This window comes from Oryzias melastigma, linkage group LG17, assembly GCF_002922805.2.
Source record: "Oryzias melastigma strain HK-1 linkage group LG17, ASM292280v2, whole genome shotgun sequence".
NCBI classification, from domain to species: Eukaryota; Metazoa; Chordata; class Actinopteri; order Beloniformes; family Adrianichthyidae; genus Oryzias; species Oryzias melastigma.
Genome location: NC_050528.1, coordinates 13,487,227 through 13,504,384, shown reverse-complemented (window position 1 = coordinate 13,504,384; position 17,158 = coordinate 13,487,227). Strand labels below are relative to the sequence as shown.

The 17,158-nt window shown below is 35.9% G+C and overlaps 2 protein-coding genes across 5 annotated transcripts; one reads left to right on the top strand and one right to left on the bottom strand.

The window, feature by feature from the left end:
* Positions 1-1,798: 1,798 nt before the first annotated feature.
* LOC112144350 (transcriptional regulator Myc-2) lies at positions 1,799-4,935 on the bottom strand. 2 transcript variants are annotated; one of them, XM_024268854.2, is made up of 3 exons: positions 4,688-4,935; positions 2,946-3,582; positions 1,799-2,673 (listed from the first exon to the last, which is right to left on the bottom strand). In XM_024268854.2, the coding sequence occupies exons 2-3, from the start codon at positions 3,571-3,573 to the stop codon at positions 2,186-2,188; spliced, it is 1,116 nt and encodes a 371-aa protein (XP_024124622.1). In that variant the 5' UTR covers positions 3,574-3,582; positions 4,688-4,935; the 3' UTR covers positions 1,799-2,185. The 2 variants fall into 2 exon arrangements, with proteins under 2 accessions (XP_024124622.1, XP_024124621.1); XM_024268853.2 differs by having other exon boundaries at positions 1,799-2,676; positions 4,688-4,933.
* A 3,789-nt stretch (positions 4,936-8,724) lies between these two features.
* LOC112144263 (zinc finger protein 2 homolog) lies at positions 8,725-16,977 on the top strand. 3 transcript variants are annotated; one of them, XM_024268703.2, is made up of 6 exons: positions 8,725-8,886; positions 9,646-9,759; positions 10,064-10,255; positions 10,760-10,987; positions 14,263-14,451; positions 14,851-16,977. In XM_024268703.2, exons 1-6 carry the CDS (start codon positions 8,844-8,846, stop codon positions 16,434-16,436), a joined length of 2,352 nt encoding a protein of 783 aa, XP_024124471.1. In that variant the 5' UTR covers positions 8,725-8,843; the 3' UTR covers positions 16,437-16,977. The 3 variants fall into 3 exon arrangements, with proteins under 3 accessions (XP_024124471.1, XP_024124473.1, XP_024124472.1); XM_024268704.2 differs by having other exon boundaries at positions 8,731-8,886; positions 9,646-9,754; XM_024268705.2 differs by lacking the exon at positions 9,646-9,759.
* The last annotated feature ends 181 nt before the right edge of the window (positions 16,978-17,158 follow it).

Genomic DNA, 17,158 nt, shown 5'->3' with positions numbered 1-17,158 from the left:
CAGATTCATATCCTAAATTATACAACACCAACTAAAGCGAAAAAAAAAGTTATCAAAAAAAACATTGTCCCAAAACAAGTATAATATACAACAGGAAGTTGAATAGGACTCTGTCACTGCTCCTCCTACCTTCTTATAGAAGCATTTAGACCAAACCATTCTGAAGGTTTGTGGGTAAATGCAATTTCCCCATTGTGGGACTAATAAAGGTTTTCTTAATCTTTTTCTTAATTTTAAATGAGGACAAAAAGCTCTGAATCAGCAGCAAAAAGAATATCATCATTGCATTTCAGCACACAACAAACATATGCAGTTTCTCAAGTTGTTGTTAATATTGGTTGAGGAACAACTAAATTATTCCTTAAATTAACTGCAGTTCTTGATTTATTGTTGCTGTACAAAAAAATAAATAAATAAAACTGAAATAAAGGGTTTTTACTCATGTATTTAACTAAACTTGCCATTGATGGGTGAGAAGAACACAGGTAGAACGCAGGTAGATTTTCAGTCAAGAATGTTTTAATCAGAACTGTTTGCTTTCAACAATCACGTGAAGGGCATTAAAAGTTCTCTCACATTTATGAGATAGTGAACAGAGCCAGTCTGACTAAATCATCGGTCAATTTTCCGGGCAAACAACTTTATCCAGTCATATTTTCCCAGCAGGAAGTCATCATTGAGCAGGATCTCAATGCTCGAGATGAACTGTAATTTAATTTGAATATCAAAGCATGACAATAGAAAAGTGTTTAGTCACTGCTGACCTCTATGGATGCAATGCAGCCCATGTGCATGACTCAGCTGTCTGGACTGTGGAGATGGTGACTCAGGGGTTCACATTTTTAGTTGTTTGGTAGGAGAAAGGAAGAAGGTGTGGTCCAACTGTTAATCCAAAAATCTATAATCTCTGCCAAGCCACAAAAACAACCAGGGCTTTGGAAGTATTTCTGTTTTCTAGCAAAGGAAATGACTCATCAGAACACTGAAACAAAAGTGAATTTTGTTAAGATTAATATAAAATACACATCTAAGAAACTGTTTTGTGGGGATATCCTTCTGTCAGTCACATGAACTCTTATTCTGTAAACACTGAAAAACAATTCTTCCTGTTGTGATGTCAGTGCTCTTCTTCAAATGTAATCCATCCTGGTATCCCTCGTCTCCTCTAGGAGATTCCCCTTTTGCTGACTTTTGGAGTTTTTCTAAAATAAGGCTATTTCATGCTCAATAACAGAAAAAAGTGCCACAAACTCCTTAAATTCTTCAATATTTTGTAAATTAAATTTTACCTTTAATTCTAAGAATCACACATTTTTTTGGTCCTTTTTATTATTGAATTTTATAAACAATAACAGAAGGTAGTCATCCAGCAATCATTATTAGACTCGATTAGACTGTCTTTAGCTTATTAGAATCTATCATTTGGTAGCTTTAGTAGTTATCAGGTTTGTGTCTGAAACAGTTTTCTTAAATTTATTAGTTGTCTGTAACTTCTTCTTTAATTTTGTATCAGGTTATTTGCTTAATAGTTTTATATTACTTGAATCTTCTAGATTTATTTTTATCTTAATGCATTCTTGAATATCTTCAGAGAGTAGTGTTAGTCTTTTTGCTTGAAATTTTATGTTTTATTGCCGGTCAGATGGATGCTGATGAATAATACAAATAGTACTTTAAACATTGTTAGCAAAAGTAACAGAATTTAGTGTAATGTTTTTATATGAACATTTGGAGATCAGACTAATGAAGAACAGATAGCAAACATTCATCTAAGGAAAAAAAAAATAACAGGAGCAAATTGCAACTTTAACAGAACCTCCAAAGGAAGGGCTTTTATTTTGAAGTTTGAGCATCGGATGAGTTTTCTCCTGAGCAGCTTTTTCTGAAAATAATCAGTTCAGTAAGGTCATTATAAAAATAAACTATTTCAAATGTGAAACAACCTAACTGGACTGAAAAAAACACACAGCTAACACTTGAACAAACTCTGCTTTTAAATATACTTACTCCTATCAGTTGTTTATGAAAGCAACAAAAAGATAGCTGTTTAACTTAAAATATTTAAAAGATATGAACGCTAATAAATAACAGGCTGATCACAGACCAGAGGACAGGAGGCAGTTCCGTTTCTGACACAAAAACAAACTATAAAATGAACAAACATGAAAGCAGCTACATCAATTGGTTAATGTAAAGTCCTGAGCTGCTCGAGTCGTCGCTTCAGCTCTCGGCTCCTCTTCCTCAGCTCCTCCTTTGTTGTTAGTAGCTTCCTCTCGTTTCCTCTGATCTCCTTAATGAACTCTGTTGCCTTCCTCAGGATCACCACCTTTGCTGCCTTGTCATTGTTGGCCACTGCTGGGACTTCATCCCTCAAAGTCAGGAAGCTCATCCTGAGCTCGTTTCGCCGCTGCCTCTCTAGCACGTTGTGAGTCATGCGCTTGTCACTGTCCTCTCCATCAGAATGCGGACTCCAGCACCGCCGGCTCTGCCTCGGTGCAGCGCTCTCCGCCTTCAGCCGCTTCACAGCAGGTTGTTTGGCAGCATAGTTGTGTTGGTGGATGTTGATGTGAGAGCGCTTGAGGACCAGAGGGGTGAGGACACACCTCCGAGGTGTCTTCTGCCTCTCCACTGTCACCACATCGATCTCCTCTTCACCGTTTTCCTCTTCTTCGTCTTCTGGAAAAAACAGAAAAGAAATGTTAAAATAATAATAGAAGGCATTAAAGTTTCTAAACTGAAGGTATTAAAAAAATTATTTTAGGTCTATCTTGAGACAAATGCCAAAGATTTATGGTTATTGCTAAACTTTACATCAAGGTATTGTTAGTCCAAATGTGAGGAATCTTCTTAGTCCCTCTCTAAATAACACTCGAATCCACTTCAATTTTTCATTTTAACCTCTCAAGGTGTACACAAGATTTCCAAAGTAAAAGTTCCATTCTCACCTGATTCAATGTCACTGCTGCTGAGTGGGGGTGAGTCCAGACACAGCTCTGGTCCCATCTCCATCTGTTCTTCAACTACACTCTGCTTCTCGCTCACTGTGGAGCATGGGAACACCACTGAGGGGTCGATGCAGTGTGCAGCTGCAGCGTGAAGGTCTCGCAGGTACTCTGGATTCACCTCAGTCTGACTCAGAACAGCTGCTCCACCTGTGAGGCTGGAAACAGCAGAGGTGCTGCAGGTGGAGGAGGCCTTTAATGAAACCAGCTTCTCTGACAGCACCTTCTCTAGCTTCTCAGCTGCTGGGAAGCTGCTGCTCCACATGCAGTCCTGGATGATGAAGGACTGGAGGAAAGTTTCTGATGCTGTGAAATCTTTGTCTAGCAGGTTAGAAACTTCCTCCAGATGATCAGCAGCAGACAGGGAGGTGTTGGACGGTGACGGTGTCCGGCTGGGGGACAAAGGAGGTGTTGGTAGGAGCTCGAACTTCTTCCAGATGTCTTCACCTGGTCCTGGGAGGAGCTGGGAGAGTGAAGGAGGGTAGAAGCTTTCCTCATCCATGAAGTAAGGCTGAATTGTGTCGAAGTCATATTCATAGGTGGAGTCTGACATGGATAACACAGGTGGCATTGTGGCTGCCTGTGGAGGAACAAAACAAGGGTTAAGTGGGAGAAGTTTTTAGCGATTCTAAACCAAATCGGAACCATAGTTCTGTTTTGGACGGCTATGAATAACCCTGAATAACTTATGTTGGTTTTGCCTGACAAATGTAAAAAAAAAAAAAAAAAAAATGACAACAATGCACAACTTTCATCTAACATCCTGGAAATTGTGGTCCTCTCTCTGCAGTTACTCTTACAACTCTCTTGATTTATTTTTTAAGTTCAGGATGCTAAAAAAATACTAGAAGACAATCCAACTTCAACTTTATCTAAAGTTTATCAACTTTTTAGTGGAATCTACTGAACATTTTAGAGGTATCTTATAAGGTCTTTATCAGCTAAATTGCTTATAAAAAACATATCTGTTCAGCTTTCTTTTTATCGTGCAAATCTTAAATAAACTTAAAGGGATCACAGATAAATGTTGCTTATGAAATCTGGAGCACCTCTCACATCTGCTGAGTGTGTGGTTGCTTTCAAAGAACTAATGCTCACTATGATTTCCTGTTCCTGGGTGATTTTACTGCATATGTCAGTTAAAAGGCTAATGTGGGCTGACATCCACATAAATATACATTTGCAAGCTGAATTATTTCTCTTGTTGGAGTTTATGTTTATATATATATATATATATATATATATATATATATATATATATATATATATATGTATATATATATTATCATTTTAAGGTTGTAAACATAACTGTCCTAATGACACTTTAAGCTTAAAGATAAATTACTGCAATGCATAATTTACCTATTCTGTGCAAAACATTCAAAAGTTGTCTTTAAACAATAAAATTGCGTTTAAAAGAACATTTTGGTCGTGTCTAAATACATAAAACAGCCAGCCTTATTAATTGTAAAAATGTCAAAGTTTTTAACAGTGACTTCATGCACAGATGCTCGACGCTTCTTTTTAAAAACAAAACATAAATAGATAATTTAATTTAAAAAATTACAGTATATTTTACTAATAAAATGGAAGATACTGTTAAAATTAAGAAACACTACGACAACTTATTTCGCCCGTATAGAAAACAAACACAACATCCACTGTTACCAGCTGTTTAAACTTACCGTTATTCACAGGGAGAAAACTTGACTAAACTGTCGTGAAAACTGCGAAAATCCAAAGTTTCCGTCAAAGAAAACAAGACCCTTTGGGTAGAATTTTATCCAGACGACTCTTTTTCTCGTATCGAAGTCTTGCGTCAATCAATAATAGATGGCCGCGTTCAAAACTCTCACCGTCGGTGTTCAGTGAGTCACTGCATCCAGCCGCTCCGCACATCTTTAATACCCCGACTTTTTTTCCCTCCCCCTCCATCTGTACACGTCACAGTTTTCGCGCCAAATCTAATCTGCGTAGTAAATTAAAAACACGTCGTAATTTGTTCTTGAGGACATTAAAAATAACTAAAACAGTTGTTCTTTAAGAAAAGTCCAAAACTGACAAGCTTATGAGGGTTTATGTAAAATAAAGCTTGTTAAACGGAGGGACTTTTTTATTCCGCGGATGTGTAACAAGGGGGACTCAATGGAGGTCCGTCAGTGCTGACTGTAAATGATGCAAAGGAACAAAGTTCCGGGAAATCAGCTCTCATCCTATGATGAACTCATGGAGACGTAAACAACAACAACAAAACAAGAACAATAAACTAAAAACAAGCGATTTAAAGGTAGAAATAAATAAACTAAATACCCAGCCAGTACTTGCGAGCTTGATATCAAATTGCAGTCACCAAAAGATAATGTTTCTCTGGTAAAATAGTTCAAATTAACTTAAACATGAATTTATAATTAGAAATTACTTTAAATAAGAGACTTTAATGTATTTCCAATTTTTACCATCACCATACCAACGCATTAGACGTGATTTTATCCTTGACATGCAACTGTTTAATAGATAAAAAGATTAAATCCATGATCTTAAATAAAAGCAATTAATTTTTGATCTATAAAAAAAGGACTTTGTTAACATTTTGAATTTTTTCATCTTTTAATTAATAACATTTTTATATGTATAATTAATAAACTCACAGACGTTTTTTTAACCTAAAGGATTCAAGAGAAGATATATTTTTCATTAATTTGTCAGTCACAAAAAGTTTATTCTGAGTGGTATTTCCTCTTAATAAGTGAGTGTGGCCTCAAAGGTATGTCTTGATGCAAAAAGTTTTTTTCTTAAATTTCGAAGTCAATGATTTTGTTTGTTTATTAGTGCTATAAATATTTATATATATATATAAATATTCAAAATAGGACTCTTTAAAAAAAAAAAGGTATTTTCCCACTATAAAATATACCGTTATGTATTTAATCTGGCATCATCTGCTGGTTAACCAATGTTACTGCATTGTCATACAGGCAGACTGAGATTTCTTAGTATCCAGGAATCCAATTATTTCCCACTTTAAAACAACATTTTTTTAATCTTGATCTTAGGGAGATTAGAACATAATATATATATATATATATATATATATTGGAAAGAAACATGTGCATTAAGATGAAGAAATGTAAAAATATAGTCTGGTTTGGTTGAAATTCTAAAAAAAAAAATGTCCCATAAAGTCAACATGACATAAAGACAGTTGAAAATAAAAAAATAATGCATAACATACAAATAAAATGAAAAATATATATTTATATTTTGTTTGCATACATTTAGTACACATATAAAACATCTAAAAGTATGAGGACTGCAACAGAAGTTGAGCCAAATTAAGAAACTTTTAATTGTATGTATGAATGTGCAAAAGCCTTTTTAATAAACACACAAATGTTTGCATGAATTCTTTGTTTTTCAGCAGCAACAAAGAAACTGCTGCCGTAGAACAGCTTCTCTGAAACTGATACTTGAGCATTATCAAGACAACAGTGGTATTTAAGATCTTTAAAATGTACAAAATATTTCAAAATCATTAATAAAAAAATCATAATAATATAATTTTGAAAAGGTATAAAAAAATAGAGAGGTTAAAGCTTAATTTCTAAAATTTCTTGCACCGATTCATCCAAAATACACTCCAACAGCTGATCATGTATGATTTCTCAAGTGGACAGTCAGCCCACAGCTTTGACTGAATGTTTTTACACAGATCTTGCAAGAGTAGGATTCCTCCTGCGAATGTATCTGTTTGTGGATGAGCCAACCTTAGCTTCTGGTGAAACTTTTGTCACATACAGTATATTGCAAGAGTACGGCTTTTCATCTGTGTGAGTTCTCATGTGCACGATCAAATTGCTCCTGCCCCACATCTCACAGAAATAAGGCTTTTCGCCTGTGTGGGTTCTTGTGTGGTCAAACTGCTGTTGCAGTTGAAGCTCCTTCCACATGTTTTACACGAATATGGCCTCTCACCCGTGTGGGTTCTCCTGTGGATGGTCAAGCTATAACATTCGGTAAAGCTTTTTCCGCACATTTCACATGAATAAGGCCGCTCGCCTGTGAGTCCGCATGTTTATTGTGAGATTGCAACTTCTACTGAACCGTTTTCCGCATGTTTTACACGAATACGGCCTTTCACCCGTGTGCATTCTCTTGTGGATTGTCAAACTATAACTATCGGTGAAGCACTTCCCACATCCCACTTCCCCTTTCACACGGAAAGGGCTTCTCACCTGTATGAGATCTTAATTTCCGCTTCGGCTGAAACTTTTTCCACAAGTTTTACAGTCGAACGGCTTTTCGCCAGAGTGGATTATGACATGCTGTTTCATTAAGGATTTCTTTTTGAAACTTTTTCCACAAACATCACACGTCAATGTTTTTATATATATATATATATTATTCAGTTGCCAAAAATAATACGATTTCAAAACACGTCCCAAATTTGTATGGGGATCTTTGCAAAAGTGTGTAGATAGTATACTCATATATTTAATTAAATAACTGAAGTTGAAAAAGTAAGGTAAAATTTTAAACAGGCATATGATTGAATATTATCAACTGAAGAGATGGAAAATGGAGTATTACAAATTTTCCCAATAGCCGAAACACCAAGTGCCATTCCTTAAAATTTTATCAAAACCATTTTTTTTCTTAGCATAATTCTCTTGTCTGAACTTAAGATAAAATTATCAAAATTTTGAGTCCACTCTTTGTTGCAAGAAACAGAAAAGAAAAAAATTTATCCCCAGTGATCCTACAATTCTCTTTTTACATTTTCATGCACCTTCTAACACAGTTCGCCATAATTCATCCTTTTTAAACTTTAAAACTTTTTTCAATAAAATCTTTAAAACTCTCTAATAAATAATAATGATGCATCAAACCTTTACATGACACATCCTCTAGATTTAACATAAACAAAGGTGTGTGACGAGGATGTGCAGATTCCCCATACATATATTTATTATAGGCAAAATTTTAAGTTATCTGATTTAACATTAGTTTTTTAAAGAAATATCAAATAAATTCTGTGGCTCTATTTTTCACATCAAATCCAAAATAATATTTCAATCATTTCAATCAAGTTGTCAGGAAGTGTACAAGCAGGTTTATTAGGCCTCAAATACTTATTTAATCCCTGTATGTAATCATTGGTGGCTTTACTGAGAAAAAGTCAATGCAATACAACCTTTTTGTTACCTAATAAGTATTTTCACCAATAGAATCAATCATTTGTATTCAAAATTATGAATAAATATCCTGCATAAATCTTTTAAAAGATTATATTTGTCAATTGTTCCCTCATGTCTAAGTGCTCCGCCTGCCAGATGGATGGAGAAAGACTCCAACATTTTTATGCAGATTGTTCTTTTCTCTATATATTTCGGAATGAACTAAAAAACATCTTACAGGCATGTTTAAAATATATTACATTATCTAAATATGAACCATTGTCTATCTTTAATGACACAATTTTACATTCAAATGAAACATATATAATAAATCAAATAATAATGTTGGCAAAATATCAAATCAATGGCGAGGAATATTTTTATAGAAACCGATTTTAGAATAACTTTTTAGCCTCTATAGTAAAAATGAAAATGTTAAATTATCAAAAACAATCACACCATTTAAAGTTTTTATTTTAATATTTTGTACATGTTTTATGTCACCCACGTCGCTAGGGGTCAGTATAGAGTTCAACCTTTACCTAAATGTGTCACTTCCGGTTTTGATTTTCTGTAGTCAGTCAGCTCCGTTCTGGAGCATCTTTTGCCGCTGTGCAAAAAATTGCACAGTTTACCTTCAAAACATCTTTTTTTTCGTGTCAGACTGATGGAAATTTTTAGTAAACACGGCCTACGTTTCCAAAGAATTGGTATGTGACTGATTGTTTTTCGAACAGAGATAAATGAGAAAAAAATATTTATCTATGGAACTGTTTTCTTATTAAAGCTCCGATAGCTTCTTCTTGACATATCATGAATTAAAGCTCATGAATAACACCACAAACAGATTAAATATTTAAATCGAGTTGGATTATAGAGGGTTATTTAAACAATATTGGTCCATGTAGACATCTGTTTATAAAATGTAAACATTGAAATCCTCAAATAATATTTAACTTTCCAAATTTGTTTGGTTCAAATCAGGATTATCTTTAAGAAGTTAATACACTTCAATTGTGCCTCATAGATTAACATAAAACAGTAACAAAGAAGGTAATGATATGTGAGCTGTCATCAACTGAGAACAAGGACTGTTAGTAAACATTGTACTGAAACAGCTCTACAGAAAGAGGAATAGCTTATTTTGTTTTTATTTTTATTTGGACGAGTTATCAATAGAATTATGTTAATGTGATGTACGTTCATGTCTTGAAATTAATTATAAAACAAGGGTAAAACACCCTTTCCTGATTATCTTTGCTCGTTTCCTAAATGTCTGTGAGACCAGTTAAAGCTTTATCACATTTACATTTTTATAAGATCTTTTAATCAAAATCAGACCTCAAATGAGGCACATAACAAGTGGCAGTCACTCTACTGGGTAACTTGGATCAGACGTCTGCCTCCATGAACCTTACCTTTCGGGTCTTCAGTAAAGAGCTTTGTCATTCTGTGGTTTCTGTCTGCAGATGTTCCACAACAACAAATCCGTAAGATTGAAGAGGATAAATGGCAGCTCTGTAACCAGAGGAGGAACTGTCCAGAACCTCCTCAGATCAAAGAAGAGCAGGAGGAACTGTGCGGTAATCAGTCATAGCGCAGGGGTCACTCCACTTTAGTCGGTCTCTGACTTGAGGCTGGTTGAACATAAAACGGTGTCAGGTTCATTTGATGTAGATGACTTTTCTGAGGCCACAGAAGTATTGAGGTGGTTAAAGCATCAGTTTAATAACCAAACTGATTTGATCCAAACAAAACCTGGTTTTGTATTTTTGTTTTTTTATTCAGGAAATCTTTTCATGCCTGTAATAGTTTTTAAACCACAGCATCAACTTTGAGTAGTCGAACTTTTTTACTAATTTCCTCCTCTGTCATTTCTTCTCACAGATGTTTCACAGCTGCATGGCTGTAAGGAGGAAGATGAGGAGAGGAGCTCCAGTCTAGATGAGGATGAAACAGAGCCTCCACATATCAAAGAGGAAGAGGAGGAACTCTGCTGCAGCCAGGATGAAGAGGAGCTGATACTGAAGCAGGAGATCAAATCTGAGTGTGATGAAATATTTGTAATCCAGTATGAAGGTGAGCTTCATCCTCCATTTACTGAGAATAGGGTATTTGTGGATAATTTTCTGATTACTGGGAATTATTATACATCAATCTAATAACTGAAGTGAAATGAAGTTTATGTTTACTTAATTCATTACTGCTTCTTTTCTAAGAACAAATCTGAATGAACTTTAGTCAAAGTTGTTTTGGTAATTGTTGAGTTTCTGGGATTTAATTATCAAAGCTGTTGCAGTAGCATTGGGAATGAAATGTTCAATTAATAATTTTAATATTTGTAGTTATTATACTCAAGTATTACTCACATCAGTTATAGAAATAAATATACCACTGCTATTGGAGAAAGCTTAAAATGTCTCATCCTGAACAAACTGCAGGATTTGAAAATAGGTGGATGTCTAAATGTTTAAATTGACGTATGATTGTTGTGATTAAATAATTACACTTATTCATGTTTTTAGTTAGTTTGTAGTCAGAGTCCCGTTATCTACTGATGTTCCTGAATCTTTGTTCCTGTAGATCTCTCAGAGAAACACATTTGTAAGGAGGAGACTGATGATGAGGAGCTTCTCTGGAAGCAGGAGAGGAGCTCCAGTCCAGATGAGGAGGAACCAGAGCTTCCACAGATCAAAGATGAGCAGGAGGAGAGCAGCATCAGTGAAGAAGGAGAGCAGCTTGAACTGAAGGAGGAAACTGATGCTTTCATGGTCACCGAGTATGATCAGGAAAAGATGGACTCCAAACCAAGTGAGAGTCCAGTATTGGAAGCAGACACTCAGATTAGAAGCCACTGTCACTTTAAGCGTTTATCCAACTCTTCAGCATTAGAGAGTCACTGTCATCCGGATACAGAGGAGAACTCAGTGGAATGTTCTGTTTGTGGAAACACTTTCACCCAATCATTCATGAGTCAGTCCCAAATGACCGATCTAAATGAAATTCACTCTGATGTTACACTAGACCTTTGTGAAATCTGTAGAAACAGAATGGATCAAGGTGATGCTGTGACCATCCAGCTGGACACTTCTTCAGATGAGAGGTCCCATTCTTGTGAGACGTGTGGGAAGGTTTTCACTCGCCGTGGTAGTTTGATAACTCACATGAGAATACACACAGGCGAGAGGCCTTACTCGTGTAAAACGTGCGGCAAAAGTTATATTCAAAGGGGAGATTTGACTGTTCACATGAGAAAACACACAGGTGAAAAGCCCTTTACCTGTGAAATGTGTGGAAAAAGTTTCACTCAGTCTTCCAGGTTAGTTGTCCACATGAGAGGTCACACAGGTGAAAAGCCTTTTAACTGTGAAATATGTGGGAAAAGTTTTAATCGAAGTGGTTCTTTAACTGCCCATTTGAGAACCCACACTGGTGAGAGGCCCTTCTCATGTAAGATGTGTGAAAAAGGTTTTACTCAAAGTAGTAATTTAGCGGCTCACATGAGAACCCACACAGGTGAGAGGCCCTTTTCCTGTGAGCTATGTAGAAAATCCTTTAAGCTACGTGGTTCTTTGACTGCTCACATGAGAACTCACACGGATGGGGAGCCATAGTTTTACATTTATAAAATCATTTACTAATATCCCTCTAACCCAGGGGTGTCAAACTCAAGTCCTCGAGGGCCGACGTCCTGCTGTTTTTTTCAGAAACCCTGCCTTATCTGCTGCTGATTACCTGGATCAGGTGTGTTTAGCCAACAAGAAGCTTCTATGGCAGCTTGGTTGTAAAACATGTGGGACACCGGCTCTCTAGGGCTGGAGTTCGACACCTGTGCTCTAAATTATTAACTTAACACATGACAATCATGGAAGCAACACCATTATTGTGATGTAAATAAAGTTGTGGTTGATGCAGTGAGTGCTTTATTAATGATTCAAATATCCTTGAAGACCGACATGCCATATTTTTAAACATTTAAAGAAAGTGTCTAACAAGATAATCTACTTTTGATAAGTCATACAAATATAGTTTTTATTGTATGATGAAATTATTGGCACATGCATCTGCTTCAACAAATATAAATATAAAGAATTTGAAGAAATGTTTCAAATGTTTTGTTTGAAGCAACAAGGGGGTAAACATTAAATCCCAAAATGTTATTGTTAATTTGAAAAATGGATACACTTGGTGTTTAATATCACAAAATAAAAAACTAGCTTTTTTCTACTGGATATTTATTTGAATTCCTGTTGGTAAATATTTGCAAAACATCAATTTTGTACATCCTTTTTTATATTTAACACACCAGTAAAAGCTTTGTTGCCAAAAATATTGTAAACAAGCTATGTTCATGTTTGTTTGTCTTTTCATTAATTTATTTCAGTGTATAAACATACTAAAAAGGAAAACATTTATTTTTATTTGCCTAATTCATTTTTTTAGACTTAAACATTTAATACATGAACGTGTATTTAATGTTTAATTCCCTTGTAGTTGACTTTTTTTTTACTCAGCTAAGTATTTGGTCATATACCCTTTACATCAGCTTAAGTAATAGTATTAAAAATTAACACAACTCTTACTTGAATACAATTTCAGGATGATACTAGCTTCTGGTTATGTGTTTAACAATTAGAAACCTGAAAATGACTGAAAAAAAAACATTTCTTGACTTCACCAGCAGAGGGAGACATTATCCATAACACCTTTCTTTTTTATATGAAATGTACCTTTAAATACTACCCAAATATATAGCTAATAATTAAACACATCTGGACATGGTATTTATACCAGCAGTATAGCAGTATGAGTTACCCCAAATTAGTACGAAAATCCACAGTTGTTTTAAAATTTTCCACTCCACACCACTAGAGGGCAGTAACGCTTTAAATTTGATCTGAGAGTAGCGGAAAATCATTTAGCGCTGGACTGTGTGTGAGAAGCTGCCACTATTCAATAGATTTAATCATTTTATTAAATCATCCTTAAACAAATGTTAGACTGATGGAAATATTTGGGAATCAAGAATCTCCCTTTCACGGAATTGGTAAGTAACTGATAAAATCTGATGGCAGGTTAAATGAGAATTTAGTGTGAGATAAAACCTTTGTTTAAATGGTTCAAATTAACATTCATAAAAATCGTAGAGTCAGCTAATAAATCTTTGTTCTGGTCAATAAAAAAGATACATAATTTGACATAAAATTGTGTTTTTTATTGGACACAAGAACATTATGAGGCTGAATTTTTATATAGAATCTTCCTTTCAATTATGTTTTAATGACAACTTTTTAGACTTGAAACAACAGACTGAGGTATAAATTGTAGGCACAGGTGTTATCCACAATTACCAAATAAAATTTGATATAAGGATCACTGCATGATTTGTATTTGTTTTGTCTGTGAAGATTCCTTAACCACACTATCACAGGTGTCTGTTCTCCATGTCATTGGGCTTTTAAGATTAATCTAATGCAGTGGCCCCCAACCCTCGAACTGCAGACCTGCACTGGTTCATTGGTCAATTGGTCCCACGCCACACAGAATTAAATACATTTACATTATTTCTGCTTTTATATATTATCAGATTCTGAAGGGTGTTTTATTTTGGAAGACTTCCAGATTTTGTACACCACATCTGTCTGTGACTCACTCATGATGCATGTCAAGATGCTTGCCTCAGTCTTACCTACATCTGCCTACCTGCTTCATACAATAGTGACAAACCTCTTTGTGCAGAAAATATCCAGTAAAGAGAATTAAACTTCAAAGAAAAAAGCTGAAGCTCACAGACAAGATAAGGGTTCCTACTTGAAATATGAATTAATTGCAATAGGCTTCTAACGTCGGCGACCGGCTCACTAATTTTACCAGGGCGCTGCTAGTAAAGTTGCACGCATATTTGTCATTATTATATTAAGAAAATTCCAGTTTTAAGGCCAGTCTACAAAAATGTTGCTAGACTAGAATAGATCTAGAAGATAATTGACTTCTTGTCTGAGTACTTAATCTCTGATCTGAAGAAGCTGTGTTTAGTATTTTAATCTTCTCTAATCTTTGTGTTTTTATGTTGTTTCTTCTCACAGATGCTCCACAACTGCATGTTTGTAAGGAAGAGGAAGAATGGAATTCCAATCTTATTCAAGAGGAACCAGAATCTCCACGGATTAAAGAGGAGGAGGAGGAACTCTGCTGCAGCCAGGAGGAAAAGCAGCTGTTACTGAAGCAGGAGATCAAACCTGAGTGTGAAGAAATATTTGTAATCCAGTTTGAAGGTGAGCTAGATGTTTTTTTTATACCGTAGAAAACGCGGTATTACAATGATGGTTGTCATAACTGGAATGATATCTTTGGAGAATTCTATTATTCCTCCAAGATTTGAAATTGGGCAATTTTGCTAAAACTAGTAGAGATAAATAGTAAATGTGTTTGTTGAGTAAATGTTTGACTTCATGTAGACAAGAAAAGTTCTGTGGAACAACAGTCGGTTCTTCTTTAAAGGAGCTACTTTTCTTTTTTCATATGACTATAAATTAATGTAAGAGCAGCTGTTACGAAACAAAACTGTGGAAAATAAGAAGAATGCTGTGATTAAATCACATTATTTTAAGATTCCCAACAGCTAATGTTTCAGCTGTTTTCATTAATTTCTTCCTGAATCTTTGTTCCTTCAGATCTCTCAGAGGACAACATTTGTAAGGAGGAGACTGATGATGAGCAGCGTCTCTGGAAGCAGGAGAGGAGCTCCAGTCCAGATGAGGAGAAACCAGAGCTTCCACAGATCAAAGAGGAGCAGGAGAAGGTCTGCATCATTAAGGAAGAGGAGCAGCTTGAACTGAAGCAGGAAACTGATGCTTTCATGGTCACTGAGCATGATCAGGAAAAGATTAACTCCAAACCAGAACCAAGTGAGAGTCCAGTTCTGGAAGAAAACACTCAGATCAGTGATGCTGTGACCGTCCAGCCAGACTCTCCTTCACATGAGAGCTCCCATTGCTGTGAAACGTGTGGAAAAGTTTTTACCCGACGTTGTAGTTTACTCATTCACATGAGAATACACACAGGTGAAAGGCCTTACTCATGTGAAATATGTGGAAGGAGCTACGTTCAAAGAAGTGATCTGACTATTCACATGAGGAAACACACAGGTGAGAGGCCTTTTACCTGTGAAATGTGTGGAAAAGGCTTTTCTCAAAATAGTTCTCTCACTATTCACATGAGAACTCACACCGATGAGCGTCCACATTCCTGCAAAACATGTGGAAAAGTTTTTACCCGACGCGGTAGTTTACTCATTCACATGAGAATACACACAAGCGAAAGGCCTTACTCATGTGAAATATGTGGAAGGAGTTGCGTTCAAAGAAGTGATCTGACTGTTCACATGAGGAAACACACAGGTGAGAGGCCTTTTACCTGTGAAATGTGTGGAAAAGGCTTTTCTCAAAATAGTTCTCTCACTATTCACATGAGAACTCACACCGGTGAGCGTCCATATTCCTGCAAAACATGTGGAAAAGGTTTCACCGCATCTCACAAGTTAACAGTGCATGTTAGAACTCACACAGGAGAACGTCCATTTTCCTGCTCAGTGTGTGGGAAGGGTTTTATGGATAGTCATAGTTTGACCGTTCACATGTGCACTCACACAGATGACAGGCCACATTCCTGTAAAATATGCAGGAAGGGTTTCATCCGAAAAAGTTATCTGACTGACCACATGAAAACACACACCTCTGATTGGCCACATTTCTGCAAAACATGTGGAAAAGGTTTCAGTACGTCTGCCAAATTAACTGTTCACACAAGAAGCCACACCGGTGAGAGGCCCTTTTCATGTGAGATCTGTGAAAAAAGTTTCAGCTGCGCGCGAGGCCTGGGCGATCACATGAAGACTCACAAAACCGAGAGGCCTTTTTCATGTAAAACATGCGGAAAGGGTTTCAATCGGAGGATTTATTTGACTGACCACATCAGAACTCATACAGGGGAGAAGCCTTTTTCATGTGACCTATGCCAAAAATCTTTCAGCAACCGTAGCAGTCTGACCCACCACCTGAACACCCACACAGGCGTAAGGCGGCATTCTTGTCCAGTATGTAGCAAAAGTTACTTGGTGGCTTCTGCCCTGACTGTTCACATGAGAACCCACACAGGTGAGAAGCCCTTTTCCTGTCATCTGTGTAACAAGAGTTTCATCCAAAGTAGTGCTTTCAAAAATCACATGAGAACTCACACAGAGAAGGTGGTTTCTACTTGAATATGCGGACAAAAATTCAATCTAAATTGTTGATTGGAGGCTGATGGTGAAACTCACACAGGTAAGAAGCTGTGGATTAATTAAAAAATACAATTTTTATCATTTGCGCTTCAACTGCAGATATATTTACACAGAAGTAGAAATAGTAACACAAAACTACAGAGTGTATATTAAATGTTCTGTAAAGATCTGCTGTGGTGCAGAGGTAGAGCGGTCCACCTCTGTCTTTCCCAACCATGTGTCGAAGTGTTGCTCCTGGTCTTTAAAGGTTGGCACCATGTACAGTAACAGAGCCTTCATCCATCCATATGTGTGTGCAAAGATGATTGTGACTGTGATGTTTATAATGGATACCAAAAGGAGGAAAAGGATAAGATGCACCAGTGTCATATTTATAGAAAAATCCCATGTTTGGTTTACTTGCATTTTAGTTAGAGTAAATCTGCTACAGCAGCAGAACCTTCTTTGATACAGGAATTACTTTATTTTTAAATGAACTTGTATGTGCTGCTGTCAAAAATAAAAGAAGTTTAAAATGTTATACATAGACACTGTTATAATTTCAGTATTGTAAATGTCTAAAAATTACATTTTACAAATTAATGATTTAATGGCCACAAAAACATCATTTTTTTAAAACGGCAATTATTAGAAATACAATGATTCATTTTAATAATTTCTTCTTGATGTTTTGATTCATATTCAATACTGGTTCATTTTAA

What these genes read in the sequence shown, in the direction of transcription:
- LOC112144350 (XM_024268853.2), bottom strand. Translation starts at nt 3,573, where the DNA reads ATGCCACCTGTGTTATCCATGTCAGACTCCACCTATGAATATGACTTC. An exon ending in CAGCAGTGACATTGAATCAG is followed by an intron (nt 2,677 to 2,945) that starts GTGAGAATGGAA and finishes TGTTTTTTCCAG; the next exon opens with AAGACGAAGAAGAGGAAAAC.
- LOC112144263 (XM_024268703.2), top strand. Translation starts at nt 8,844, where the DNA reads ATGGAAATTTTTAGTAAACACGGCCTACGTTTCCAAAGAATTG. An exon ending in AGAGCAGGAGGAACTGTGCG is followed by an intron (nt 9,760 to 10,063) that starts GTAATCAGTCAT and finishes TTCTTCTCACAG; the next exon opens with ATGTTTCACAGCTGCATGGC. An exon ending in AAAGATGGACTCCAAACCAA is followed by an intron (nt 10,988 to 14,262) that starts GTGAGAGTCCAG and finishes TTCTTCTCACAG; the next exon opens with ATGCTCCACAACTGCATGTT.